Source organism: Furipterus horrens, unplaced genomic scaffold, assembly GCF_987537825.1.
Source record: "Furipterus horrens unplaced genomic scaffold, mFurHor1.1.pri manual_scaffold_5, whole genome shotgun sequence".
Lineage (NCBI taxonomy): Eukaryota > Metazoa > Chordata > Mammalia > Chiroptera > Furipteridae > Furipterus > Furipterus horrens.
This window is the reverse complement of record NW_028327175.1, coordinates 95,310,960-95,336,658: the sequence shown is the minus strand read 5'-3', so window position 1 is coordinate 95,336,658 and position 25,699 is coordinate 95,310,960. Positions and strand designations below refer to the sequence as shown.

The 25,699-nt window shown below is 51.2% G+C and overlaps 1 protein-coding gene across 1 annotated transcript in view; it reads left to right on the top strand.

Moving 5' to 3' along the window:
- Nucleotides 1-24,506, top strand: part of DTX2 (deltex E3 ubiquitin ligase 2) — a 35,376-nt gene extending 10,870 nt beyond the window's left edge. The window contains exons 3-11 of the mRNA XM_090276851.1: nt 704-1,060; nt 3,278-3,914; nt 11,477-11,577; nt 16,079-16,219; nt 19,101-19,174; nt 20,527-20,685; nt 21,348-21,509; nt 22,624-22,713; nt 23,905-24,506. Coding sequence (XP_090132977.1) covers nt 793-1,060; nt 3,278-3,914; nt 11,477-11,577; nt 16,079-16,219; nt 19,101-19,174; nt 20,527-20,685; nt 21,348-21,509; nt 22,624-22,713; nt 23,905-24,132 — 1,860 coding nt within the window. The 5' untranslated portion in view covers nt 704-792 and the 3' untranslated portion in view covers nt 24,133-24,506. The remainder of the gene's footprint in view (nt 1-703; nt 1,061-3,277; nt 3,915-11,476; nt 11,578-16,078; nt 16,220-19,100; nt 19,175-20,526; nt 20,686-21,347; nt 21,510-22,623; nt 22,714-23,904) is intronic.
- The last annotated feature ends 1,193 nt before the right edge of the window (nt 24,507-25,699 follow it).

The following is a 25,699-nucleotide window of genomic DNA, read 5'->3' as shown; positions in this document are numbered from 1 at the left end:
GTTTTGGAAGGTGGGTGTAAACTCACTGGACCTGACTGCTGATCAGTGAGGCCTAGGCACAGAGAGGGAAGTGCAGAGAGGCCAGGCTTCAGCAACCGTGAGATTTTGATGTTTATCAGGGGCATCCTTCATGGTTAATGATGCCTCCTGGGGCAGCCTTGAGACTCAGGTGGAGGTAGGATCTGTGCTGTGAGTTTCAGCTCTGCCATTGAGCCCCTGGCTGTCCTTGAGCCTTGGTCCTTTTTGAGACACAGCTTTTTTCCCATCTGTTGCATGGGAGAAAAACAGACAAACCTGATCTGGAAACGCTAGAGTCCTTCCACAGGTGCGAAAGGTCATCATGGCCTCAGTCAGTGAGGGGTTAGCGATGATTCATAAAAATATGTACAATATGAAAGGATACAAATAGTAGTGGGTTAGAGGGAAATTATTGATAAAAAGACAGAAATTAGGCTGATGATCAGTGCATAAAATTCACTATATCTTCCTGAACATTGGTAGAGACAGGTAGGTTGCTTGATTGACTCTGAATTCTCCGTGGTTACCTGAGCAAAGAGATAGGATCAGGTACTTGATTCAAAATGCCTTAAGGAATTAGGGGGAAAAAGTGACTGGAAAAGCATGTTTTTTTTTTCCCTACGTGAGGCTGACTGTGGCAGGGCCACTGTGTGCGTTGGTAATTGCTTGTTTGTCCTGTTTACAGGTCTTCTGGAAACACTGGGCGATGAACTGGAGAAGCCAGCCCAGAGTGGTCTGAAGCCATTTGGGAAAGCAGAGGGAGTCCTGGGGAAGATGGCCATGGCCCCAAGCTCTTCCCTGACTCAGGTGTACACCAGCCCTGTGGCAGTGGCCGTGTGGGAATGGCAGGATGAGCTGGGAACCTGGCACCCCTACAGTGCCACTGTCTGTAGCTACATTGAGCAGCAGTTTGTCCAGCAGAAGGGCCAGCGCTTTGGGCTGGGGAGCCTGGCCCACAGCATCCCCTTAGGCCAGGCTGACCCCTCGCTGGCCCCTTATATCATCGACCTCCCCAGCTGGACCCAGTTCCGCCAGGACACTGGTAAGACATGTTCTGCTTCTGGTATGTGTCTAAGCACCTGCTTCGGCTGTGCTAGGTGTTGGAGTTACAGAATTGACTCTCAGAGCTTAGTCCTTTCCCTGAAATTCATGCAGTTGAGAGGCAGGTGCTATGAGTAATAGCAGGTACCACACAATGTGAGATGTACAGTTAACGTCCTTGATAGGTTCCGTGACTTTACTGATACAATGTATAACAAAACCAGTTTTACCAAGGCTAATTGATATAAAAAAGAATTGAGTTCCTACGGCATCTCATCAGCATTTTAATGAAACGTTATTTGAGTCTCTGCTGTACCTCTTAGTAGTAGAGTGTGTCTTGGGAGCACAATGCAGAGGCCCTTCCAGCCCCTTTCCCTTTTGTTTCCCAAACCAAAAATGCCTGCCTCCACCTACAGAGATTTGAGGCTCTTGCTGGCAGGCCACCAGCATGGAGGTGGTGTGCCATGCTAGTTAAGAAGGCCTGGTGTGATGAGTTCTGGCTCCAATGCGCCATAGCTGGGTGACCTGGGCAGGTTATGCCACTCTCCTGTGCACTCATATTTGGTTTTATTTTATGTTTCGATCAGTATTACTGAAAATGGAGCCACCAGCTTCCTCCCAGAACGTTTCCTGTCCCTCTAACCCAGTGGTTCTCCGCTAGGAGTGATTTTGTCCCCTAGGACATTTGATAATGTCTGGAGGCAGTTTTGATTGTCATGACTGGGTCAGGGTGCTACTGGCAGCTAGTAGATAGAAGCCAGGGATACTGCTAAACGTCCTACAGTGCACAGGACCAGCCCCCCACGACAAACGATTATTGGCCCAGAATGTCATTTGTTTCAAGACTGAGAAGCCCTACTCTGATCCCTGTAGCCACATTCTCAGACAAGTGAAGACTAAGGCTTCTAATCAGTCAGATGTAGGTAATAGTCCCTGGCTTCATGATGTTTTCAGAAAACAAGTAGCAAACAAGATAAAGCATAAATTGTGTATTATGTTAGATAGCGGTAAGTGTTGATCAGGGAGTGGAAGCGTAGTGTTGGGAAAGGTTGATTGGGAGTTTGAGCTTTGGTGACACTGGGAAGGGACAGAGACAGACCTGAAGGAAGGGCAGGAGTGAGGGCTAAGTTCTGCAGTGTTTTCCAGTCTCTCAAAGGGGCTACTTTTATTCTGAAAGAGGGAGCCATGGAAGGATTTGAGCAGAAGACTGACATGATCTGATTTGGGTGGAGGCAAGGGCTGCTGTAGTTGGGAAACCAGGTGGGAAGTAATTGCAGTGATCATCTTTTGGCAAGTGCTATTAGAAGCATGGCCTAAATTTATTTTTTTCTTTTTTAATCTTTAGGTTTGATTTTATTAAAAATATAAGCTAAGCACAGGGTGTTACCCAATATTTTGCTACTTGAGAAGTCAAAGGGAATGGTACATCTATGTAAGAGAATTATGTAACAATAATGAGTTTTTCAAAGTTTTAGAGACTTATTTATGCTCCTGGTATGGGGCATTATACATGAAAATAGTAGGAAAAATTTTTCGGTATGATTGTTGGCTACCTTGAATGTATGTGCCTAGGAGACTGCATGGGAAGAAATGCACTGCAATATGGATTATGGGCGACTTAATTTTCTTTATACTTTTATATTTTTAATTTTTTAAGTGAGATTATATATCATTAGAATTTTTTTAAAGATCTTATTTATTTACCTTTAGAAAGAGGGGAAGGGAGGGAGAAAGAAGAAGAGAAACATCAATGTGTGATCAGTTGCCTCTCACACACCCCCTAACTGTGGTCCTGGCCCGCAGTCCAGGCGTGTGCCCTGTCTGGGAATCAAACTGGTGACCTTTTGTTTCTCAGGCCAGTGATCAGTCTACTGAGCCACACCAGCCAGGGCTAGAAATATTTTTTAAAGCCTCATTGAGTTTAAGCCACTGCAGTTCTTTCACCTGAGCTTCCAGCATCCCCACTCCTGCCCAGGAGCATGCTCCCCTCCTGCTACTTGATCCCTTTGAGCCACAGTTTCTTAACCTAAAGAGAACTCTCTATTCTTCACCCAAAATTTGGAAAGAACAACCAATGCCAACCTTTAGGTCAAATAGTACCATGACCCTATATATACTGTGATCATCTTTGTTTATAGAAAAAATAATTTTTGAATTCCCTTTGTTTTGGGGGTGCTAGCAGATTAACTATGTATATGTAATGCTCCTTATAAAACAGGCACCATGCGGGCTGTCCGGAGGCACCTATTCCCCCAGCATTCAGCCCCAGGCCAGGGCATTGTCTGGGAGTGGATGAGCGACGATGGCTTCTGGATGGCCTATGAAGCCAGCATTTGTGACTATCTGGAGCAGCAGGTGGCCAGGGGCAATCAGCTCGTGGACTTGGCGCCTCTGGGGTACAACTACATCATCAACTATGCCACCCACACACAAACCAACAAGACTTCCAGCTTCTGCCGTAGTGTGCGGCGCCAAGCAGGGCCCCCGTACCCAGTGACCACCATCATTGCTCCACCGGGCCACATGGGAGTCGCCTGCTCCTGCCATCAGTGCCTCAGCGGCGGCGGAACTGGCCCCGTGTCAGGTCGCTACCGCCATTCCATGACCAGCCTCCCTGCATTCCCTATCCCCCAACCTCCCCAAAGGACTGCTGTTATCTTTGGAGCCCACCAGGCCTTTGCCCCCTACAACAAGCCCTCACTTTCTGGGGCTAGGTCTGCACCCAGGCTGAACACCACCAACCCTTGGGGTGGTTTGCCACCCTCCTTGGGGAATCCGCCTCTTTACTGCTCCAGCCTCTCCCACCTGGGACCTCAGCACCAGCCCCCAGGATCATCCACTGCCAGTGGAGCCAGGTATCTTGTTTTATTGAGGGTCATTTTGTCCGCCTGTGTACCTTATCAGCAGGCTTGGGTTTTTGCTTTCACTTAGTTGGGAAGACTCACCCCCAACCTGCAGACCTGGCACCTACTTCCTTTGTTTTTCTGCTATGTTGTCTCCTATGCATGTGCCACTTGGTACCACCGCTCTCTATAACCTTGTATCCCATGGAGTCTGCCTGACCTCTAGGACTTGAGTGCTGGTAGTTGACACACAGGTTAAAACCGATAATGCCTCCATTCACTCAGGAGATTTGAGCTCTCTGTGTAGAGCAGCTGATCACCTTTTGGTTATTCCTGTGTACCATGTAGCTGGCACCATGTGCTTGAGAACATTTCATTGACTCCTATGTGCCAGGCACTGCGGACACAGACATGGAAGGCTCAGTCCCCTGCCTAAGCCCACAGTCTTGTCCAAGGGAAGGTTGTGAGCCCAGCTTTGATGCTTAAACATTGGTTGAGGAGAGAGCAAAATGTTGAGTAGGGGAGAGTAGGGGAGTGGCAACAGGTGACATAGGACAGCTCCTGTGCTGATGAATTCCAGCCCAGTGTCTATCAGAACTCTCTGCACCTTGAGAAAGATGATGAAATAGTCCTCATCCAGACCAGTTGACACTTCAGAGTGAGGAAAGCTCCTGGAATGGCCAGTTGGGCTGTGTTCCCAGGGTGCTCAGACACCTGTCACTGACAAGGGCCTTGCCGTTGATCATTATTGAGAGTGTTGTGTTTAGAGAACATTTTGAGAATTCAGAGTGGTGGTTGGATGGGAGCTGATTTCTGAGAGGGTGTGACCTGGGCAGGTAGTGACTGGAGGTGTGGACCCATGGCTGCCCTCTTTCCCAGGGAGTGAGCATCTTGTTGATTTGCGTTGATGTCAGCCAGTCAGCATCTTGGTGCTGCCTCACTCACCCAGCCCCATCCCTGACCACTGGACCACAATGAGAGCTGAGGCTTCCTAGTGTGGCTGAGACCTTGGCAGCTTCATGGGCTACCTCTAGCATTTTTTCAAGCTAGGTTTCAGAGGACCCTCCAGCTTTGAAAAGACATGGTGACAACTGCCACTCACTGAGCACATGTTATAGCCAGCCCCATTGAGCAGGCTCTGAGTGATTTCATTAATCCTCATAATGGCCATGTGGACCCACCTAGTGTCCTCAGCTTACAGGTGAGCACATTGAGGCTGACGAGACTGGCAGCACACCCAGCAAGTGTCAGAGCTGTTATTAAACCCAGGCCCCAGAGTGGGTCATGTAGGACACATGGAGTTCTTGACACTCTCTTAAAGGCAGGCGGTGTCCAGAGGAATGAGTGTGAAGGAGTCTGACAAACAGGAGAGGAATGGGTCCTGGATGGGTCAGGGCATCTTCCTGGGCATTTTCTTCTTCCGGGAGTTGGGGCATATGGGTCTGAGATTTTTCTGGGAATTGGGAGTGTAGGGAGGTTCCACTTGGGCCTTCTCTGTGGACTTCCACATAGACATAAGCAAGCAGGACTCTGTGCTAGCCCAGACTCATCCAGTGCCCTTTTTAGGCCCACTCCAATATGTGGGTCAGTCTCTTTTAGAGAAAAGAGTGCTATATCTGCTATCCCAGAATGATGGGCTAGAGCTTCTACTAGGTTGGCTTTGCCTAGCCTCCTGGGACTTCTTTAAGTTCTTACGAATTATTTTGAGGCAAATTTCTAGGTGGTTCTAGAGCTGGGATTCTGGGATTGAGCCAAGTGACTTAATAGGCTTGATTGCTTTCTCCCAGTACAAGGCTTCCATTGGTTTTCCCTCCCCAGCCTGAGGGCCCGAGAGACTGTTGATGTGGGCCCAACTGGTACAGGCCAGACAAGTTACTGAAGGGAAAGGGAGTGGGCCACATGGTCCTTACCTTTGCTGCTGGGCCATGCGTGTTGCTGCTTGCCCTGCATTGTGAGCCAGGAGGGAACCAGGCCAGCTGGCTCTGTTAGTTGAAACAGCCTCAAAAAAGCCTGCCTCCTCAGGTGGATGTTCATCTTTACCTCCTACAGCTTTTGGGAGCTGGGAGGGGCATTCTTTACTTGCATGGGCCTATCCCTGCTTTGAAAAAAATAGATTTACTTGTATCTGATTTGTAGTGGGGCCCTCTTCAGTTAACCCTTCTCTGATGGCAGCAGCAGACCCTCCATATCACCCTGCCCAGGCTCTGTAGCTTCAGCTTCACTGGAGAGGACACTCCAGCGTCATCACAAGATGTCGATTCAACACGGGAGGAGACAGATACCGTGTCACTCCCGAGTTGGACTGCACAGCCATTCTCAGTGGTGCAGATAGACACTTAAGAAGCTACACCATCGTCTCTCGAGACGGACGGCTGCCGACGACGACGACGACGACGACGACGACGATGGGTGTTGTAGAGCCAGAGAGGGCTTAATAAATAGCTGACGTCTTAACCTAGCAGGGATGGGAGGAGTGAAAAGACTTGGCAACGTGGTCTCCCTAAGGGCTGTGGTGTATAGGGTTCTTGAAGCCAAATGAATGTCAACAGCATTAGGTGAAAGTTACTGTGTATATGGAGGGGAGGAGAAGGTAGCAGGGCAGGCAGCTCCATGGGCTGGGGAAGCCTGAGAATCAGCTATGTTTACTGGTAGCCACTGAAAAGAACATGTAAAATCAAAATTTGTGGAACCCATGTGGTTTCAAATCACTTCTTGCTCAATCTGGGTAAAACCTTGGCTGACTTGATTTCCTTGTGCCCTGGGAGGTTTTCTGAGTAGACAGTGATACATTGAAAAGGTGCATCATTTGTCACTGAGCTGCTGGATTTAAGTAAATTTCCTGGCAGCTGAAGTTTATCCCTTTAAGCACCAAAACTTGTGTTTTAATGATATTGGATAGAAAACTTTCCAAAGCATGTCATGCACACTCTTGTTTTTAATAGACGGTGTGTCGGCTTGTTGAGCATTTTAATGACTTGGGATGGTGATTATGACAAGCAGCCTGTTGCAGCTCTGGTGTGGCTAAGCCTCTGCACGCTTTGTCTCTACACTAAATGGCCCTAGAAAGTGGTTCTTCCAGTCTGCTTTTCATTTGCTCTGTTCTCACTGCCATTCTCCCTTCCTCTGAAGGCACCCCGCTCCCTCCTGCTGTCGGCCAAGCTCTTTAGGCTTGTGTAATTTGGAGTCCTGGGTCCCAGGTGGAGCTTCCTCCTGACCCACTGCAGGCCTCTGGGCCAGCTCTGTTCCCTTTCCAGGTCTCTCTTTACCCCTCTTAAAATTAAGGAGTTGGGCTGGTCAGTTTTGAAGTTTCTTTTTGCTCTAATATTGCTGTGGATTTCAGGGTTTAGTGAGGGCCCTGCAGAAAGGTGCCCAGCAGCCCTTCAGCTTTTCTGTATCCACTTTGCTCCTCTGAAACCTGGGAAACAATGGACATTTGTATTGGGGTGCAGATCAAGCCTTGCAACTGCCCTGGGAGCCTTTTGGAATTATTCTCATCTTACAGATAGAGAAATTGAAGCTCAGAAATGGGACTCGGCATGCCCAAGGGCACACAGCTTGAAGCGGGGGCAGGCGCTGGAAGTGGGGTGTTCAGACTCCACATCTGATGTTCCTTGTACTGTACATGCTGTCAGAGGTCCCCTGGTTGGTGCTGGCTACCTGGCCTTTGGGGAGCCAGAGGGAGAGCTTGCATTTCCTTACTCTTCAGCCTCCTAGCACTGCCCATACCCAGGACTGTCATATTCTGTCTGTCTTCATGTCTTGTTCTCAGCTCCATTTGGAAATTCCAGGAGATGGTCCCAGACAGGAAGGCCAGGCAGGGCCTAGTAGGTAGACTTGGAAAGGAGGGAGATAAGGAGGGAGTCCTGAGGCAGCGACAGAGAATCCTCAGAGAAGGGCACTTGATGCAGCAAATGATGTCCCACAGCAGGAACATCCTGCTTGTCTGAGCCCGTTGAGGATGTGGAAGGGATTGGTGACCTCCAAGGTTCTGTCTGCTCCTGAGAGTGTCCATCTTGGGAACCCCTGGATCCTTTTTCTGCTCCATTTCCTCTCATCAGAGCAGAAAAACGTGGGGAGGAGCTGGGATAAGTTATAAGGGGAGTGGACCCCTAAGCAAATAGAAATTAGTCATGGTTCCTGGTTCCTGGTCCCAGTTCTGGGTGAGCTGCCCACTGGAAGTCTCTCACTGCATGTCTGTTTTCTGCTCTAGTTCTTGGGGGTGGAACCTAAAATTAGGCCTTTCTCAGATATGTTCCTCTCTGGTGAAGGAGGTCCCTGCTTCCTGGAGCAACTCTGGGCCAGTGGCACCAAGCTCACTTAGTAGCCCACTGATTTTGTGCGGTTGTAGAGCCAAGCTTTGGCTTTCCTACTTTCTAGCTAAGGCTGAAGTTCAGTGCTCCCTGGAGAGTTAGCTTGGGAGATGAAAGATGCCTGGAAGGGCTATGTCTTCTCAAATTCCGTCACTTACAGAATCTGAGAATTGCAAAGACGATCAGAGACTATTTACCTTCCTTTTAAAAACAAAATGGAGGAGGAGGCCCTGGCCAGGTAGCTCAGTTGGTGAGTATTGTCCCGATGTGCCAGGGTTGTGGATTTGATCCCCAGTCAAGACACCTGTAAGAAATAACCAATGAATGCATAAATAAGTGGTACAGCAAATAAAGGTTTCCATCTCTCTCTCTCCCTCTCCCTTTCCTCCCTTCCTCTCTAAAATCAATAATTTTTTTTTTAATGGAGAAAGAGGCTCAGAAAGTGGGGTAAAGTGAGGGTGGAGTTTGTTCCAAATTAAATAGAACTTAATGGGCCAAAACTTTAGCCTAGGTGGTCTGGCTGCATGACTCAGTTGGTAGGAATAACAGAACAGGTACCTGTTGCTTGTAAACCAAAAGGTTTTGGGTTCACTTCCCAGTCAGGGCACATACCTAGGTTGCAGGTTTGATTCCTGGTCAGGGCACATATAGGAGGCAACGGATCTCACTCTCATTCTCGCCCTCTCCATCCCTACCCCCTTACTTACCTCCCCGCTTTCTCCCTGAAAATCAAAAAACATATCCTCGGGTGAGGATTAAAAAAAACAAAACAAAACCTTAACCCAGGAGTCCTGAACAGGCATTCCTTCCATTGCATTATCAGAGCACTCCAGGTCCAGTTCCATTGTTCTCCTGGCGTAGAGAGTAGATGAGGGCAAGAATCTGCTATTTGAATAGCATGGCCACACATGTTATTCTTTTTGGGAGAACAGTCCAGAAATGAAAACAAAACCACCCCTTTATGCCCTGGCCAGTGTGGCTCAGTTGGTTGGAGGGTCATCCTGTAGACTGAAAGGTCATGGGTTCAATTCCCAGTCAGGGCATATGCCTAGGTTGCAGCTTTGGTTCCTGGTCCAGGTGTGTATGAGAGGCGGCTGGCTGATCAATGTTTCTCTCACATTGATGTTTCTCTTTCTTTCTCTCTCCCTCCCTTCTCCTCTCTCTAACATTGATAAGCATGTCCTTGGGTGAGAATTAAAAAACCTTTATTCACTGTATTCACTCAGACATACCAGAGTACCTGCTGTGCAACAGACCGTGTGAGGTCCTGGCAGCTTCAGTACCAGTTGAATGTGAGGGTTTCCTGGTTTGGATTAGAACCAGCCAGCTCCATATAGTTTTCCACCAGCGGGATCGGTGACCCATGGCTGGTGGTAGGGAAGGATCTGGGGCAGCTTCTGGAACATCTGCTGTACCCAGACAAGTGGTTGGTTTGCTGGCAGATGTAAGCATAGCACAGTAGACTGGAGCTATCCATTGTTTTCCTGAGCACCTTCCCAGTTCCTGGCTCCTGGCTGGGCCCAGGAGAAAAGAGACAAATATGCCCAGGCCCCGCCCTTGGGAGAGCTCCAGTGTGTGTGGAAGGGCTCCATAACTCTTCCTGTTTCACTGTTTCTAACATGTGCGGGGATGGATGGGAGCACACAGCAGTTGGGGTGGGGTAGTGGCAGGCACCTTGGCCATCTCCACCAGTTGTTCTCCATGTGGGACTGCCCCGGGCTATCAGGGCCTGGGTTTGTTAACATTTACACATGTAATGGCTTAATGCCAGATGAGTGTTGAACATAGTCACTGCGAGAAGCAAGACCTTCATTTTTAAAAAAGCCTTTTATTTTGAACAATTTTATACTTACAGAAAAGTTACAAAAATAGTACAGAGAGTGTCCATATCTTTATTTCTCATGTTAACATTTTCGTAACCATAGTGCAGTTTTCAGAACCAAAGAATTACCATTAGTGCAGTACTATTAACTAAACCAGTTTTACAGCCACTGTTCTGCTTCTGCCCCAGGATCCTGTGGGATCCCATTCTCTGTCCAGTTGTCACTTCTCCTCCTCCTGCCTCCCATGACTGTCCCTTAGTCTTTCTTCATCTTACATAACCCTGACACTTTGGGAGTTACTTTGTCCACTGTCCCTTAATTTGGGTTTGTCAGATATTTTCTCATGATTTAGACTGAGGTTATGCAATCCTGGCAGGAACCGCAAAAATGGCGTGTCCTTTTCAGAGCATTCTCATATCACTGGTGATGTTGGTCTTGATCTCGTGTTAGAGTGGCTTCTGCTGGATTTTTCTTCTGCAGTTACCATAGAGCGCGCTCCCTATATTTTTTTTAAAGATTTTATTAATTTTTTTAGAGAGAGGGGAAGGGAGGGAAAAAGAGAGGAAGAGAAACATCGGTCGGTTATCTCTCACATGCGCCCCAACCAGGGACTGGGGCCACCTGTGCCCTGACTGGGAATCGAACCTGCCACCCTTTGCTTTGTGGTGCAACACCCAGCCAGCAGGGCCACACTGGTCAGGACGAGAGCTCTCATTTTGATGAAGCTAGCCAGCTCAAAATTCTTTGTGTTCAGAGTCCCTGGATTTCTCAGGAAAACATATTTTGACAGTTAAAGCTTCTTTGTAAAGAGATGAGACCTTATAGCCCAGCAGCCCCTGCCTGCCGTTCTTTCCTGTCCAACACCTGGCCTGGAGTTTGATTCTTGTCACTTTATTTTTTCAGAGGAAGTGATAGTGGACTGGGCTCTCGGCTTGACATCTTAAACTATGGGTATTCAGATTCTATAGGTTAGTTTGGGTCTGAGAGTGGTGAAATTCAGATTTCTTTGCTTTTCTTTCCAGATACTCTTTTCAGGATCTTTAATTTTAAAAAAAGAAAAAAGCAACCCTGACCAGTGTTGCTCAGTGGTTTGGGGTGTTGTTCTGTAAACCAAAAGGTCACAGGTTCAATTCCTGGTCAGGACACATGCCTAGGTTGCAGGTTTAGTCCCTGTTTGGGGCACGTACGAGAGGCAACCATTTAATGTGTCATACCGATGTTTCTCTCCCTTGCTGTCTCCCTTCCTCTAAAATTAATAAGCATGTCCTCAGATGAGGATAAAAAAGAAAAAAAGCAGAACCCTCACACAGAAGCAGCTGTGAAAAGTGAAACTATGATGGGTCCTTGACAGCACCATGTATCCTTAACCTGGTGTTTCTCAGGCTTTCATTTCTGGTAAATTGTCTCCGCGTAATAAGCTTTGCTCTCTCTTCTTCCCAAGTGCCTCCATCCCCAGCGGTCCTGTGAGCAATCCTGGGAGCATCCCTGCCGCTGTGCCCATGCAGATGACAAAGCCCAGCAGGATCCAGCAAGCTCTTGCAGGTAGGTATGCTCCTGTTGGGCTCTGGGCTCCAGAACGGACTGTGTCTGGCAGGACTTGGGGGCAGCAGGAGGAGATTGTGGGGAGAGGGTCTTGTTACCCTTTTGTATTCTCATGGAAACCCAAAGGGGCTCTTTTGGGGGGGGGGCAATGCCTTTTGTTAGTGATGGCGTAACCTGGGTGAGTGAGTCTGGGGTACCCCTCCTTTCTCTCTCAGGGGGTGGGTGCCCTGGTGTGGACCTTTCCCCATGTTTTAAATTTTCACATCACCTTATATTATGCTTCAAGAGACTTTTCTATCCTGAAATGCATTAGGCATTTCCCTAAAGGGGCCCTATGGGAAAGTTCCAGAACTATTTTGGCTGGAGTGATGGTATGAATAAGTGGCTTTTGTGTCCAGCTAGATCTTTTGTTAATCATACATCTTGGAACTGTTTTCTAAGTTCTTTTTATAGGTGTTAGGGAGGCACTGAAAGTTATTTTTTAACTTATAAGAAATATAAAGTGTTATAGAAAGGTAGACTGCTTGTAGTGAACCTGCATCATTTAAAGATCAAAGCAGGGGAATAAGGTAAGCAGAGTGAGTGTGTTAGGTGAGTCACTGTGGTAACACGGGGGATTGGAGGAGACAGCCCTAGAGGCAGGGAGACCTTTGTGGAGCCTGACTTCATGCCTCAGGTAAGCCCGCCAAGGCCTGACCGAGGCCATGGCAATGAGATGGAGGTAAGAACTTCTGGCTTGGTGATGGGCCTGGCTGCGAGAGAGAGGGGATAGCACGAGGCCTGGGGTCCAGCTGCTGATGGCAGTGCTGTAATAAATCATTGGTGAGGATTAACTAGCAGCTTTGTATGTGTGTGGATTCACTTCATCCCAGTCACAACTCTGTGAGGCTGGTAACTTTTATTCGCATTTTACACTTGAGAAACTGAGGCTCAGAGAATTCCAAAACTTCCCCAGATCAGCCAGCCTGTCCCTGGGGAGTTGGGATATAGCCCTAAGCATTCTGTCTTCTTAGCTCATACACTGTGCTACTCCTTGTCTCGTGGAAACATTGGGAGAGATGGACAGGGGGGCAATGGCTGTATATGGACAGGTGGAACTGGCCTGGAGGCAATGGAATTTGGATATGCAACTCAGATGAACAGTCTGGGGTGCGATGGGCTGGCCTCTGCCACCTGGCAGTGTATGAGCTTATATAGCTCATGGGTGGGACACTGGGAAGAGAGCCCTTGAAGGAATGGAAGGACCAGTGAGGGAGGTGATAGAAGGTGGGAGAGTGGGGCTGGCAAGGCCCCAGGAGGGGAGACCCTGCCCTGCAGGCCCTCTGCTACCTGCTTCAGCTGCTCAGCCAGTAACCCTCTGCTGGAGCAGAGAGAACAGTGAGTGACAGTGGTGACTAGAAAGTTCCTGCCAAGTTTAGGTCTTTGTATGGCATCAGATGCCATAGATAAGTTAGACCTGTATATGTGTGTGTGTGTGTGTGTGTGTGCGCGCGCGCGCGCACGCGCGTACACATGCCTACGAGAGAGTGTATATGTGTGGTGGTGTTCTTGTTGGAGAAAGGTTGTGTGTGAACAGGCCCAGCCCGCACATGACACAGCTCTGTTTCACTCTGTAATCACTAAGGCTTTAACACACATTTTAAGAACTCCTAGAAATGATCTGGGTATTGAGTAGCTCTTAATCCCCTTCTGCTCTTGAGGTTGAGGACCCTCTCTGGACTAGGTCCCAGATTGTCCTCTATCGAGTGCAGTATTTTTGCCACAGCATCTTTACTGCCTACCCTGAATGCACAGTTCTGGTTTATACCTGTTGGTGGGACCATTGTCTAGAGCACCAGAAAATAAGAAATTCTCTGAATCAAGAAGCAAGGCCTGGAGAGTGTTGTCTCAGCCTGGCTGTGTGTATGGATTGGGGAATGTGGATTCAGACCTGGCTGCAGTGATGTGAGCACTTGGACACAGGGTTTTGCAGGTAGGTTTACAAACAAGTGGCCATGCTATTGGACTGTGTACCCCCCCGCAGTGGCGGAGGAAATCCACAGAGGAGCCGCCTCCAGCCTCAGGTGACAGCTTCACTGGCTGCAGCATGGCCCAGACCTCTCTTTTGAGGGAGTTGTGGAATGGGACCCCAGTGTTGGAGCTAGGTTCCCGCTCTGTGAGGGACAAGGAGTATCTGCATTTTATGCTGCTGCAACCTGCCCAAGATCAGTTAGCTGGGGAGGGTGGCGCAAGGGCAGAGCCAGGGGAGGATAAGCGTGGACCTGAGCCCTGGTCACTGGACGAAAGGCCGACATTTGGTGTCAGAAAAGGGGTGTTCACACATCTGCCTGTGTACAAAGACTGTAATCTCTGGGGGTTCTGACAGATCAGATGAGCTGAGGAAAAGCTGTGGCTGTCTGCGCTGTTACAGTTATATAAGGGTGTTAGGACTTCGGGCACCTGTCCTGAGCCTTTGCTGTTGGGGAAGAGGTGATGGTCCACTCCTGGTATCCTCGACCATCCTGTCCACTGGGCACTGCTTCTGTGAAGTGTTTGGTATGTGGTAATTTTGGCCCTTTTCCACAGGAAGGCAGACCTCTGCAGGCTTTTAAATAAAAACCTGTCTGTGACTTGAATTCAGGAATATTGGTCCTGCATTGAAAAGAGCAGGAGTGTTGTTCATGCTGGCCTCTTGGGGGCTGGTAATGGTGGCCCCAGGAGTGTCTTTGTTCTCCAGCAGACAGATACCGAGCACAGGTCCTGGGTGTTGGGGGACACAGGCACAAAAACAAGTAAATGAGTCTCCCCTCAGGTGGTAAGAACACTAAGCAGAGTAGAAGAGACAGCGTTGGAGGGGGACGTGGCCCTGTGGATGAGGGGTGGTCAGGCAAGGGCTGCCTGCTGAGGTGACCCTGGAGGAGGAGTCTGGTGGAAGTGAGGGAGCTAGTTGATGTTGAGAGAAGAGGTCATGGTCAATACAAAGGCCCAAGGTCCTAAGGAATTGTTCTGTTTTCTCCATCTTTTTGTCCCATGCCTGCTTGTCAGTCTGATTGACCTTTAGTTCCCAAGTGAATCCACATTTGAGCCCATGAATGAACGTTGGGACACTGGTGGCATTGCATTACCTGATGAGCCGGCGCCTGGGGTCCAACCTTGGTCCTTTGGTGTGTCCTTTGGGGTCTCTTGCTGAGCGGCCACCACAACATACCTTGCCTGCCTTGGCTGCGCCACCCAGGCTGCTGGCTGGTGCCTGCTCTGCTTCTGTCCCTGACTGGCACATTTGCCACTCTGAGAGCCTTTGTTTTTCTGGTAGATGCCGCAGTGGCTGGCTTGCTGGATCCCAAGACCAGGTGTCTCTTCATCCCTCTGAATTGCCTTTGGAGTGGCAGCTTTGTCTGCCTGGGCTGGGGTGGAAATGAGGCCCAGCAGGGCCAGGATCTCCACTTCCTGCCCCAGGCAGTGTCCAGCCCCCTAGTCAGATTCCGAGTGCCCAGGGAGAAGCCCAGAGCTCCCTTCCCCTTGGGAGACGATTTTGAGCCAGACTGAGGACAGGAGGGATTAGGGAGCTGTTGCTGTGGGCAGCAGGGTGGGCTGAGAGGGTGGCAAGAATAGGGACTTCAATAGGTGGACATGCTGTGTTCCAGGAAGTGTCCGGTCCTCAGGGAGTGTGAAGGGAGCAGTGGAGGTTGAGGGTCAGTTAGGACTTGAGGAGCCCCAGAAAGTATGACAAGAACGGACAGTGCCTCTCAGCAGGGCTGCCTGCGGCGGCTCTTTCCCTGTGGGCTTGCCCATCATGCATGCCCACCCAGAGCAGAGGGACCGTTTAAGCCTCAGCTGAAGGTACCAGAGAAGGAAGCAATGGCTGGGACTTTTGCTGCTCCAGAGGAACATTTGCATGGACCATGGGGAATGCCTCAGTTGGAGAGCGGGCCCAGGGGTCAGCCTTTTCGGTCACCCACCCTGGCAATGGCACTGAAGCCACCTAGGTAGTCCAGGTGGGATGTGGAAAGCAGATAGCACCCCACTGGAGGCAGTGACTGGGAGTCAAGGGAGTGTGCAGGAGGAACATGAGGAGGACTGGGCTTGAGAGCCCGCCCATGTTACCAGAGCTTGGCTGCACCTTTCCATATTGCCCTTCTGCTCTCTTTCCCTGTGCCTGGCATGGGGAGGCAGCTCCCAGAACTGCTCAGGAGGCTTCCTGGGGTGGCATTCTGCAAATGGCTTCACCACCCCCTGCATGCTCTCGGTGCAGGCTGATTGGTTGCTTGTATAGACACCTGTGGAACTTGGGGCCAGGGCTCTGATGAGTTGGGCAGCTCACTGGTTCCTTGCCTGGAGCTTAGCTGTCAGCTGGGGTAGGCCCTGGCAGCCTTGAGCCGCCAGATTCCCCAGGGAGACTGGTGGGTCCTGATGGCCATTCACAGGGCCACTTGGACTCAGCTAGGGTTTGTGGACGTCATGTGCCAGATGATTCCTCCTAACATTTCTCCTGTCTGCATGTCTGATCTTGCACCTTGTGTAGGCATGACGAGTGTTCTGATGTCAGCCATCGGACTCCCTGTGTGTCTTAGCCGCGCACCCCAGCCCACCAGCCCTCCTGCCTCCTGTCTGGCCTCTAAAAGTCACAGCTCAGTTAAGAGATTGAGGAAAATGTCCATGAAAGGTAGTTTCTGCTCACAAATACTCTCTGGTCCCTGCTCAGCCACCTCTGAGCCTTGCTGCCTCTGACTCTCCTGCATCAGCCGCTCTACTCTGACTCCCACGGCCCTTCTCTGCTTTTTTCCCTGCCAGGGTGTGGGCTTCTCGCCCTTCTCCCTGCCCTCAGCAGCAGAGGTGGCCTCTGGGGAATTGACTTTTCTCTGCAGTTCCAGCGTTGTGTTGAGGTCCTGTCTCTCTGGAACAATTGGAGTGAGAGTGGCCTGTTTTTGAGGACTCTGTGACTTTGTAAACACAGGTGTGGGGTGAGGCCTGATTCAGGATGAGGGACAACTCTGTCCCTTCCACTGGGGCCCGTATGTGTCTCAGGAAAGGTCCCCAGCCCTGTCTGGCTCTCTGGGTGGGTCTACTTCACAGGGGCCTCCTGATGACCACTGTTCTGCCCATCACCCATCTGGGGAAGTAGGAGTTCAGGACCATAGCCAGTTCTGTGAGTTTTAACAAGATTGACGTGGAGTGGCCCATGGGTAGTAAGTTCTAAGCCCGTCATTTCTAAAGCTGATTGTAGGGCCAGAGAAGCATGTACTGCTGACAGCCCAGTGGCCTTCAGGATGGTGTGGTGAGCAGGGAGCACAGCCCTGGCTCAGCCATTCCTGGGTTTTTGTCTCAGCTTTGTGATCTTATGCAAGTGTCTCCTCCATTCATGAGCCAGTGCCCCCTACTTAGCAGAGTGGTTATGAGAAGAATGGAAAGCACACACATGAAGCACCTGGCACATAGTAAAGGTGGCTGCTCTGATCATGTCCAATGTCTGTCTAACCCACAGCCCTCAGGGTTTACCTGCCCAGCCCCCCCCCAAACTCCCACCCACCCCCACCCCACCCCTGGCAAGCAAGGCAGGCTCAGAGATCCTGACCCTGTTCCAGTTCTTACTGTGCCTGGAAAGAACACAGGCTCTCACTCTGATCGGTGTGGCTCAGTTGGTTGGGCGTCATCCCACAAAGTGAAAGGTTGCCTGCTTGATTCCCGCTCAGGGCACATGCCTGGGTTGTGGGTTCAGTCCACAGTTGGGGGCAGGTAGGAGAGGCAGCCGATCGATGTTTCTCTCTCACATCGATGTTTCTTTTCCTCTCGTCTCCCTCCTTTCCCCTCTCTAAAAATAAATAAAATCCTTTTAAAAAAAGAACACAGGCTCTTGGCAGACCTTCTGTCCTTCCTGGGCTCAGATGGCCCTTTCATGGGGTTGGTAGTCACCTGGCTGGCTCCCTTGGAGAAATGTGGCTCAGAACCTTCAGTTCTGAAAGGCTGCCTGGGCCAGGGTGGGTGATGGGGGAATGGGATGCGGAGCTGAGTCTCACCAGAAGTGGGCCAGTGGCTAGTCCTGGTGTTTGGGGTCTTAAGCTCATGTGGAGACTGGCCTGTAGCTACCAGGCTTTTCTAAAAGTCTTCTCCCCAAAATCTGAGTAGAGTCCCTGATATCAGGGTGGTCATTGTGCTTTGGCCTGGCTTTTTCATCAGTGACCAGAGTCAGGTCCTAGAAGTTTGTATGTGTGAGTGTGTATGGGGTTCTGGGTGTTTGTGATATGCATGCAGTTGGGTGTTGGGGTCTAGAGTGTGGTATTTTTTTGCCTATTGCTGCCTTCCAGGTAATAACAGCTCATTCATTTATAGTTATCAGCTTTGGTGGTATTAGGTCTCCACTTGTTAGACAAGGTAACTGAGACTCAGAGGTAACATGATTTAATCCCAGCACAAGAGCCAGAATCAAACCTGGCATTGCCTGGTACCAGCCTCACTGCTCCCCTTATAGCATCACCTGGCCTCTAGTCTAGAGGGACCTCAGTGTTCGAAGCCTCAGGCTTGTTAAGTCTTTGCAGCCACAGGCTGATGGCCATGCACTAGGATTGAAACCAGAGTCCCTTGGTCTCGGAGTCTAGGACCTCCCCAGTTACCTTGAGGCAGGATGAGGAGCCCGGCAGGGTTGCTTTCCCTGGTTGCTGTGGTCTCCATGCCCTCCCCTCCCCCGCCCCTTTCTGCTCTTGCGTGGGCTTTGCTACCATCCTTTCTGATTCCGCTGCTGCCTGTGTCTGGGCACACCCCCTAGCTGTATGGATTCCCTCTTGCCAGCTCGGGAGTGTCTTGTCCTTGGGTGAGGCCTGTAGGTGTAGGCTCCCCTCCCAGCTGCTTGCCCGGGTGCACAGAGGAGTGGGAAGTTTTGAGAGGAGCAGGAGGCCATGGCACCCTTCCTGCTGCATGTCTTGGATGTGTCCCAGAGTCACTTGCCTCAGGAACCAAGTAGGTGTGTCACTAAGACGCCACAGTCCGGGGACAGGCTTGAGAAGACTTTGTGGCTTATTGTAACAGTGTTAGTGTGGCCATCGGCTGCCGTCAGCATGCACAAAAGATGCCCACATGATGTAGGCACCTGCTTCACACTTGACTCATAAAACTCTTCTTACTGAGACTTCTTTACACGAATAGTGAAAGAGGAGTGCAATAACACTGCCAGTACACGCTCCAGAGTAGTTTGTTTTAGAAACTGCTATTTGGCTCTTCTGTATGTCATCTGAGGAGCCTGGGTCCAGCTTCCTGACACAGGAATGTGCACAGGGACCTGAGAACTGTGACCAGCTACTGTCTCTGCCCCTCTTTCTCTGCCTCCAGGGCCCCTGGGGCCAGGCCCCAGTGGGTGGGCCTGGATAGGGCTCAGCCAAGCAACTGTGTTCTGCTTGGCTCCAGGTCTCTGCATGCTAACCTTCCTGTCTGTCTCAGCCCTTCTGACATCCCTCCTGGCAGCTGGGACCTCTCCCTCATCCTCCTTTCTCTCCGGTTTCAACATCTCCAGTTTATACTTGTTGGGACACCACTGATGTTCTCCTCTCTTCTAGGAGGGACTCCAAAGCCAGAGCCAGAGCAGGTGATAAGAAACTATACTGAAGAGCTAAGAACAGCCCCGGATGAGGTGGGTATCACAGGAGCCATGCTGCTTTTAGTTTTGTTTGGAAATAAGGGGCAACTCCAGACAAGAAGGACACCAATCTGGTCTCTGCTGGAAGGGTACCTCTGGATGCTGGCACCATGCTCTGGGCACTTGACCTCCGAGGCAGGCCTTACCAAGATGAGGAGGCTGTAGCTTTTGCAACTTGCACTCCTATCTTAGCTTTGCTACAAACAAGTGTGATCCTGAGCAGAGCTCCTCTCTTGCACAGGCCTCTGTGTAGCCCTGTGCCACCCTGGCGGCCAGGAGTCTTGGAGACAAGGGTTGGGAGAGTCTGCCCGACTCCCCGAGAGCTGATGCTGGTGCAGAAGGGAGGTGGCATTGTCCAGATAGCAGTCCCGCCCTTCTGCCTGTTGGGAGGGCAAGTCAGGGTTCCTGTAAACAACAGGACCTGCCAGACCCCTAACAGCTTCAGTAGGACACAGACCTCTTTCTGCTGAGCCACATTTTGGGGGCTGCAAGTGCCACTTTTCTCTGATTTGAATGGAGAGTCCTGGGGAATCCGGAGGAGGTGGGCTAAATGTCAGTCCTTCCAGTACAGAACCAAGGACTCTTCCCTGGCCTGTTTCTCCTGCAAGCCGAGTACGTGAGAAACATCTGCTGGTAGCGGTGGGTCTGAAAGGCATCGTGTGTGTCCCACTGCCCCTTCAGCCCTCTCCACTCCCACTTCACATCCTCAGTCTTTCTCTTTGCCCTTTTGCTCATTGGGCACCACTGGGCTTCTTTGCCCCCAGCCTCCTCCCCTCCACACTGTCATCTATACAACTGACATATAGCTGTGATCATGGCAGTGCCCCCTCCTTAAAGCCCCTCAGTGGGGCCCCAATGTGTAAGATAAAACCCCAACTCCCGAACATGATCAGCAGCTTCCAGGATTTGGTCCTCTCCCCATCTTGTCTCATCTCCTACAGGGTTCCCCCTGCCTCCTCCAGGAGCTGCCATCCCTCCCGAACTATGTGTGGGTTCGTGCTTCAGGCCATTCTCTTCTCTCTACCTGGAATGTCCTTCCCACACTTGTCTGGCTGACAAGTTCCCTTTTCTCTTGCAGACCCAGCTTGGAGGGACTCCTCTTTTTTCTTCTCTATCTGGCTGTTCCTGCTACTGTGCTGGCCTCTGGTTGTGTTGATGCACTGGCCCTGAGGGCACAGATCCCAGTGCCTCCTCTGTGTTCCCAGCCTCTGGAACAAATGACTGTTGAATTGACTTTGACTGTAACTCCAGCATTTCAGCAGATGAAGGTCTTTTCCTTCAAGTCTCCCCTCTTTCGGTGCAGTGTCTCTTTTAGTGAGTGTGCCCTGTGTTTGGTTCACCTCCAGGACTGCATCATCTGTATGGAGAAACTGTCCGTGGTGTCTGGGTACAGCGACGTGACCAGCAGCAAGAACATTGGGCCAGTGGCTGTGGGCCGCCTCACCAAGTGCAGCCATGCCTTTCACCTGCTCTGCCTGCTGGCCATGTATCGCAATGGGAACAAGGTGCCTGCGTGTGGACTCAGGGTGGGGGCCGGGGGCAACCTGTCCTGGTCATGCTGCCTCTGAGCAGGTGGCTGGAACTGCCCTGTGCACGGAGGCAGCCCCTGCCCTACACCAGGATGGGGGTGGGGAGCTGGGGAGCTGGGGGTGGCAGGTGACACCTGGCTGTGCTCCCTTCAGTGGAGTTTAGCCAGAATGGACAGAGGCGGGGAGGACGAAGGGAACCGAGTCACGTGGCAAACCTTTAGGCTTGGCTTGGCTTTTCTCCGCAGTGTCCCTGTGTGTCCTGTCCCAGCTAAGGTGCCAGCACCAACAGTTGATCAGTCACAGGGGCTCCTATTTGATTTGAAATGTGATCAGACTGTGGGAACTTCTCATAAATCTGATTTTTCACCTGCTGCCAGTCTCCTGGTACTTTCCACCCTTTAATGAAAATTGTATAATGAGTTTCTGGTGCAAAACTTACCTTTCTAAGGAAGCTGTTGGAATCAAGTTTCTGTGCAAGGAGGCTGCCTGGGAGTTGAGCCACCTGCCCAGAACCCGATGTGTGACAGCAGCCAGCCGGTCCCCCTGCAGGCCTCCTTCCCATCTAGATGGCGGGAGGCTGTGCCTAGGCACGCTGTCAGGGCTGCCAGCTCAGTGTGTGGTGTTCTGCCTTGTCTCAGGATGGAAGTTTACAGTGTCCTTCCTGCAAAACCATCTACGGAGAGAAAACTGGGACCCAGCCTCGAGGGAAGATGGAGGTGTTCAGCTTCCAGGTGTCCCTGCCTGGCCATGAGGACTGCGGGACGATACTCATAGTTTACAACATTCCTCATGGCATTCAGGTAAGAGTGCCCTGGCACAAGAGGAGCGTCCTCAGATCTTTCTGGAATCATCCCCTCTCCCAGCAGTCTGCCCCCTGATCACTGCAAGGATGTCCAGGTTGCTAAGCTTAGGCTTCCAGGAACCAGGAGGCACTAGCACTGAGGTACAGCAAGCTTTTAGGGCCGTGGAAGCAAAGAGATGGCCCTCAGTTCTTTCCTGAGATAGGGAAGGCTTCCTGGAGGCAGAGATATCTTGACTGGATTTGCACAGGGCCGAAGGCCAAGTGTATAAGCAGGAAGAACACTTGTTGAGGGGCAGGAGGCCTCTTGGGGGCATAGGACGGGGCAGGGAGGTGCCAGTAGTGAGGACTACTGGAGAGACTGGCTTAGTGGCTGTATCAGGCCTGGATTGGGAGTGGCAGGCCTGGATCTGGATGTCAGGAACAAGACAGGAATCCTAGCAGAAGATCTCAGGTTCCCAGTGGAGACCCAGAAAAGAACACTTACCCCTTCGGCTTTCTTCCTTGGGCCAGGGTTGATCTTTGGGAAGATACAGGGCAGTGGGGACCAGGCGCCTGAAGGTCATGTACTTTTCCCTGATTTCCTTCTATTTCTTGGCTCAGAGTGGAATATTAAAACATTCTAGACAGGGTTGGGACCTTTGGGCCAGAGGGGAACTTAGAACTGTACGTGGCGTGTGCTCTTGTCTAGGCCACTGTCAGGGCCCTGCTCCAGCTACTTGTAGAGTGAAGACCAGAGGGGCCTGTGTGCTGGAGTGAGGGCGTCCTGAAGGCTGGCAGACCTGTAATCCAGTCCAGAGAGGTCCGTGCCTGGAGGATTGTGAAGAAGTAGGAACCTCCATTCCAGCCCCTGAGGGGTTCTGGTCTCATCAGGGAAATGGAGAAAGTTATTGGGTGTGTCTGATACCAGTGAAGTGGCACATATTCAAGGAGGGCAGCATTGTTCATACTGGGTCTTTGAGGGGCAGGATTTGAGAGAGAGTGATTTATTTGGTCATTTGAGCTCAGGAATAGCTCTGGTCAGGAGGGCAGAGGTGCAAGGCTGGGCCTCCATGTCCTCTGTACCTCTGTGTCTGCTGAGCACCCCCACTCCTGTGTCTGTGTTCCTCTCTCAGGGCCCTGAGCACCCCAACCCCGGTAAGCCATTCACCGCCAGAGGGTTTCCCCGCCAGTGCTACCTTCCGGACAACGCCCAGGGCCGCAAGGTAAAGGCCCCACCACCACCGCCACTGCCACCCTTGGGGAGGGCTCCACACACACACAAACTGGCAGGCCTGTGCCCAATTGCTGGTTCCAGTGCGGGGCCTTCCCAGGAACCTGCTGTGGGCTGGGCATCCTCCAGGTGCCGGGAATACCAGGAGAGATGGTCTGTACTTTACTGGGGCTTGAGTAGGAAGAAGAGGCTGTTTCCTAGCAGCCTGTTGGGCAAAGTTATGCCTCTACACCGAGACCTGAATTGGGACTTTCCTTGCTCCTGGGAGAGCATTCTAGTCAGACAGAACAACTAGTAACATCTTTGAGATGGGAACAGGTTTGGAAGATGTCAAGAGCCTGAGGGAGGACCAAGCAGGGTGGAGTGAGGTGAACAAGGAGGAGTAAAGGTGGGCGGGTACCCTCCAGGCCAGCCAGACGAGTGCACTTTATTCTAAGCACTGTGATGCCATGAGGTGAGGGCGTGTCAGCAGAGGAGGAATAGCTGCAGATTTTAGGTCTGCGAAAGCTGCCTCTGGTGCTATGAGAGCACAGACTCAGGGCCAAGCGTGGGGAGCAGCCAGAATGGGAGAGCAGGGAGGCCTAAATTTGATGAGGCGGAACAGAAGGGAGCTCATCCAAGATGTCCTGGAAGTAGGGAATAACCCGGATGTTTAGGGGCTGAGTAGATGGCAGCACTGGCTTAGGTGGGAGGGTCAACCGTGGGGTGGGGCCAAGGCGAATCATGGAGGTGCACAGTTGAACCGTCAGATCAGCAGTTGGCATTCTAGGGGGGTCAGGGCTAGCTAGAGCTAGAGGCTAGGGATCCCCACAGACGGGGCTTCACACTCTGGGATCATGGATGATGTCACTTAGGTGGCAGCGGGATGGAATGGAGAGGAGAAATGGCCCAGCTCTCAGGGGCCCTGCCGGTGGCTAATGTACATGTTGGGTGGATCAGGGACCTAGCATGTGGCCCTTCATAACCCACAGCTGGCATAGCTGGGTGAGTGGTGCTGCTGTCCTCATCCTTATCACTGGGGCAAAATAGTGGCGGGGCAGGTGGGGGCGGGCAGTGGATGTTCCCACCCTGTTGCCTGGCCACCCCTGCCCCAGGGTAAAAATCTAGGCCAGTGCTTGTTCACCCTTCCTTTCTCCCTCACTTCCTCTTCTTCCTCTTCCTCTTCAACTTCCTCCGGGAGCAGGTCCTAGAGCTGCTGAAGGTGGCCTGGAAAAGAAGACTTATCTTCACAGTGGGTACATCCAGCACCACAGGCGAGACGGATACGGTGGTGTGGAATGAGATCCACCACAAGACAGAGATGGACCGCAATGTGACAGGCCATGGCTACCCTGACCCCAACTACCTGCAGAACGTGCTGGCTGAGCTGGCCGCTCAGGGGGTGACTGAGGACTGCCTGGAGCAGCAGTGACCCACCAGCCTGGCAGCCAGCTGCCCCATCCCCACTGCTAGCTGGGCTGCCCCTGGGGTGGACAGATGGGAAGGTGCCTTTCCTTGGAGGCTGACATGTTTGTTGGGGGTATGGGCATTTTCCACCGAAGCTGGGGCTTCTCCTATTTGCCTTTCCTCCTTCCTCTTCCCTTCCAGGCCTGGATCTGCATGAGAATTGGGCAAGCCTGGGGAGTTGTATTGTAGGGGCGTACGATGCAGCTACCTCAGTGCTGGGTGCCTGGCATGGGGTGAGGAGAGACTGCCCCACCCCCAGTCGGGGGCAGGCATGGGTCTGGGTCAGCTTCTCATACCTCAGATGTTCTGTTTGCAATAAATGCGCAATAGCCAAAGTCAGCAGGCCCTGGCATGTTTGTCAGTGGAGAGGCTGTGTGTGTGATATCTGAAGGCCAGCACACATGTGTCCTGCCGTATCAGGAAGGGACCTCACAGGCTGCCCATTCAACTCCTATTTCCTAAATGAAGACTGAGGCTAGCCCTGGCCGGTAGCTCGTTTGGTTAAAGCATCGTCCTGATATGCCAAGGTTGCTGGTTCAATCCCTGGTCAGGGCACATATAAGAATCACCAATGAATCCGTGTATAAGTGAGATGAGAAATTGATCTCTCTCTCTCTCTCTAATCAATTTAAAAAAATAAAATAAAATAATGGGATGTAGAGAGGACCTGTGCTGCCTCCCCAACCCCTACTCCAGTTCTCGCAGTGTGGAGTCTAGCAACTCAGAAACCACCACAACCACCCCCGCTCCCATTACTTTCCTAGGTTCTGGGAACACTGCTCACAGGAGGCAGGTGCTGCTGTCTCCGTTTTACATATGAGGAAACTGAGGTTCAAGGGTGTAGTAAGTAGCCCAAGGTCCTCGCTAGTTGTAGGCCCATGGGCCAGGATTGGTCTGTTACATCCTCAGAGTTCTAATTTTTCTGTGCTTTCTCAGAGGGAGGATCACATACTCCCAGACTTGCTGTCTGCCCGGGGTTGGGCAGGGGGAGTGCTTATGGCCTGGGACCGGAGGGTTATACAGGGCCGCATTTTAAGTGGGCCAGGGGCACTTTTGCCTTTGCAAGTCCCTTTCCCCATAAGAAAAAAAGTTAAATTCTGTCTTATGGTGTAATGGTACAAAAATGAACATATGTTAGAACATTTTCTCCTGTCTAGAAGTTCACTTTTACCTCTCTGATTTTAAAAGAAATTAAGACTTTTCCTGGGCTCCTAGAAATATTGTGGGCCCTGGGCGCTGCTCACTGAGCCTCATGGAGGTGCTGGGCCTGGGGAGGGCAGGGAGGCCTGGCTGGACCCCCAGCTGTTTGATGCCACGATGAGACCTGTGCTGGCTCACAGGGCACGGGGTTGGATGGGTGCCTGAGTGCTGCTGCCCTCCTGACACCCACCATTCAAGCATAATCAGACCCAGAATGGGAGATGTTTGCAAATCGTCTACCTGATAAGGGTCTAGTATCCAGTCTGTATAAGAAACTCAACAATAAGAAGACAAATACCCAATATTTTTTTAAAAAAGAAAGCCCTAGCTGG